The 3781-nt window shown below is 47.3% G+C and overlaps 1 protein-coding gene across 1 annotated transcript; it reads left to right on the plus strand.

Moving 5' to 3' along the window:
- Positions 1-557: 557 nt before the first annotated feature.
- Positions 558-1589, plus strand: LOC108634310 (melanoma-associated antigen B17-like). Its single transcript, XM_018043710.1, has one exon. It carries the CDS (start codon positions 558-560, stop codon positions 1587-1589), a length of 1032 nt encoding a protein of 343 aa, XP_017899199.1.
- Positions 1590-3781: the final 2192 nt, after the last annotated feature.

Below are 3781 nucleotides of genomic sequence, written 5' to 3' on the forward strand. Positions count from 1 at the left end.
CAGGACCCTCCCCTGTGGTCAGCGCTTCCTCCTGGCCAAACACGGGGAAGGGAGGCTGCGGTCTGAGTGGGGAGGTTAGAGCTTGCTTACAGAAGGGCGGGTCCTGGGACCCTTCGGTGGGAGTCTGAGCGCTCCCTCCTCTCCTTCTCCAGAGTCACAGGGAAGGTGGCAGCACAGCTTCAGAGCAGAAGAGGGATCCGGGCGGGTGCTAGGAGGTCATTCCCCGATTTTCATCCTAACTCTGAATGTGAACTGAAAGGACATACCTCCCATGCCAGTACCCACAGGCCCCCATCTAAAGCCCAGGCAGGGCTGTCTGGCTGCGCCCCAGGGCTCATTCTCACTTCCTCCTCAGGGGTCTCAGGGGACAGGCTGACTAGGAGAACAGGAGACTTGTGGGTCCTAGAGCAGTGGCCTTGCGAAGCAGACTTGGTTTAAGCCGGGGACGACTCTCCCTGGTGAAGGTGCTCACAAAGGTTCTTTATCCTTCTTCAAGGTGCCCTCATTGCCTGCCTTCCTAACTGCACGCCTGCCTGCGGTCCTTGACCTGTGTCATCATGCCTCGGAAGCACAAAAACAAGCATCATGCCCACGGGAAATGCCACCAGGTCCGGGAGGATACTCAGGAGGCCCAGGCCAGTGCTGCTGCAGCCCCAGGAGAGGAGTGCCCCTCCTCCCCCTCTTCTGTCCCTCAGGGTTCTCCCCCGAGCTTCTCTGCTGCTGGCAATCGCCAGGAGCTTCAGGGAGCCATGGCCCCTAGCTCTCCTGATGCAGAGGCTTCCTGTGCAGGATCTGATCAAGGTGCCCAGGGCCCCAAGGAGGAAAGTGCAGATGCCGCCCGAGCAGCCCTGCTCGCTCGGAGCATTCGCAAAGATCCTCTCATGAGGAAGGCCAGCATGGTGATGGATTTCCTGCTGGAGAGGTACACCAAGAAGGAGCCCATCACAAAGAATGCCATGCTGAATGTCATCGGAAGGAAGTACAAGGAGCACTTCCCGGAGATCCTGAGCAGAGCCTCTGAGCGCGTGGAGCTGGTGTTTGGCCTGGAGCTGAAGGAAGTCGACTGCAGCAGGAACATCTATGCCCTCGTCAACAAGTTCACTCTCGGGGTTGAGGAAGGTTCAAGTGATGAGGAGGCGCTGCCCAAGTCTGGTCTCCTCATGGCGCTCCTGGGCGTCATCTTTATGAAGGGTAACCGTGCCACCGAGGAGGAGATCTGGGATTTCCTCAATGTGTTGGGGATCTATGCTGGGAGGAAGCACTCCATCTTTGGGGAGCCCAGAAAGCTCATCACCAAAGATCTGGTGCAGAAGGGGTACCTCAACTACCGCCAGGTGCCCAATAGTGATCCTCCGCTCTACGAGTTCCTGTGGGGCCCGAGATCTTATGCTGAGACCAATAAGATGAAGGTGTTGGAAGTTCTGGCCAAGATCCAGGATACGGTCCCGAGTTCCTTCCCAGACCTCTATGACGAGGCTCTGAGAGATCAGGCCTTTAGAGCAGGGCTGAGAGGCATTCCCATTTCTCCAGCGATGGCTGAGGCCAGTGCCCCTTCCAGGGCCAAGTCCTACAGCTCCTCCCACATCTAGGGAGGGGTCAGGGCATTTTGTTCCCTTTGAGTTGGAAGAGAACAGTCCACCTCCAAAATATCACAGGGTAGTAGGGGCGGGGGGAACAAAACCCATATGTTGTTTACAGCTTTAAGTAGTATGGGAGTTTAAGTGCAGTTTTGACAAAATATGCATGTTTTCCTTTTATCCATATGAATACTATCTAGTCAAAAATAGATGATTTCAGTAGGTAGGTAGAGGTGTTTTATAATTTTAAATGTTACTGCTCTTCATAAGTTTTATTTTGCTTCAGAATCTAGGTTTATTAATGTCATGGAGTCATGTTTACTGTTACTAGGTTTATGACTAGAGGTTCGTTATTTGTAAACAAGTTGAAAAGACTTCAGTATTTTCTTTATGGTCCGGAATGAGGTACTATAGCACTGGAATAGGATTTTACTTGGAAATGTGTAAGAATCCTAGAAATAAATATTTGCGAACAGATAGCTTTCAGAGTAAACGCAGGTTTCTTCTTCATTTGTCTTATCTGTCCTGTTTCCTTGTAAAAGTTAATAACATGGACTTAGATTTGTGTAGCTTATTCAAACTGTATGACACTTAAATCATAATAAAATAGAGTCTTTGCTCATTATTTCTGTTTTCTGCCAAATGAATTGACCCTCTTCTGTTTAGAAGGCTTTCTTATAGTACTGGGTTGATAAGAAAATGGAGACCAAGCCACTGCCCATGGAATTTTGAGTCTAGCAGCTGATACCATATAAGGAAGGTGGTAAGCTAACTCTAAGGAATAAACAAATCATACATTTAAATGGGGGAGGTGTGGAAGAGGAGGTTCCAGCTGAGAGCAAGCATGTCTGGGTTACCTGATTAAAGCAGCATTGGGTCTCGGGAAACGTTTAGTTCCTCGGTGGGAGGTCATTTTCAGTCCAGATGCATGATGGGCTCGATGAAGCTATGGGAGAGATGCCAGAACTCATACCATGGTTCTCAGAGGTGAGGCGGTAAACCTGGAATATATCTCAACCATATATTTACCATTATTTGGGGATATCTCAAAAACATAGGGAATCTCAACATAAGGAATGGAATGGGCCCTGTGCACTTGAGCCAGGGAAGTGAACACTCACACTACGTACGTTTTTTCATCAAAGCTGTCCAGAGAGTTTCTGAGAAACAAGGATGATACCCATTGAAGCGAGATGCCAAGACGTCACCAGACTGTCTCTCTTATTCTGGGATGGGAGCACCAGAACTTGCTCTGTTAAATGGGCAGTTTAATTAGGTTGTGTTTAGTGTAATTTGGCAAACTTTAAGGGTGGGCTCAATTTTTGCTGTCAGTGGGCTTAATTTAGGGGTGGTTTGGACAAAAAACAGCACCTGAGAGGGACGTTGTTGGTCCTTGAGACAAATGAACTTGTACTTGGATCCATGCGGAGAAGATAACCCCAAACACATACTAAAACAGGTGCTCAAATAGGGAAATACCACTTAGTTTTACTCACTTGGGAGCATTAGTGCTGATGTGGATTTGATTATTGTTTGGAGTTGCATATTCTATAATATAGGCTGGAAAGAAAATTATGTGATGGAATTTTGTGATCATTCGAGGTCAAAATCACCTTCGTAATAACTGCCATTCATTCAGCGTACCAAAGCTTGTCTCATTCTGTGCCAGGTGATTTACATACATCACACATGTCTGTGGTCCTACACTATAAACTTTTTCAAACAGAATTTGCAGATAAAGAAGCTGGAATAAAGAAGGTCAAATTCAAAGCTCTTAAATCATAAGAGCTGGACTGAAGCCCAGCACTGAATTCCTCCAGAGCCCACACTGTGCCACTTCTCCAGGATGAGGCCAACCTTGGGTCTCTTCCTCTTTCTTAACATTAGTCAAAAAACGTACTTCACATCCTAAATAGCAGAATTTCATACCCAAACACGGTTTTTGAATAAAAAGCCCCAGAAATAAGTAACAAAAATATGAAAATAAAAGTGAAGTATGAATAAAGATGGAGACAGCATTCAGTGACAATTTATCTACAAAGGAAACATCGGTAAATCACAAAAGATCAGGGATGCACAAAATGATTTAATTCAGCCCCTTCCTTTCAGAGAGTAAATGTGTGAGAGTGAAGGTTGTACATGTTTTCTCTGATAGCACACCACCTATGCTGGGGCCCCCTCCCGGACTGCAGCTTCCCCATCAC

Source organism: Capra hircus, assembly GCF_001704415.2.
Source record: "Capra hircus breed San Clemente chromosome X unlocalized genomic scaffold, ASM170441v1, whole genome shotgun sequence".
Taxonomy (NCBI): domain Eukaryota; kingdom Metazoa; phylum Chordata; class Mammalia; order Artiodactyla; family Bovidae; genus Capra; species Capra hircus.

What these genes read in the sequence shown, in the direction of transcription:
- LOC108634310 (XM_018043710.1), top strand. Translation starts at nt 558, where the DNA reads ATGCCTCGGAAGCACAAAAACAAGCATCATGCCCACGGGAAATGCCAC.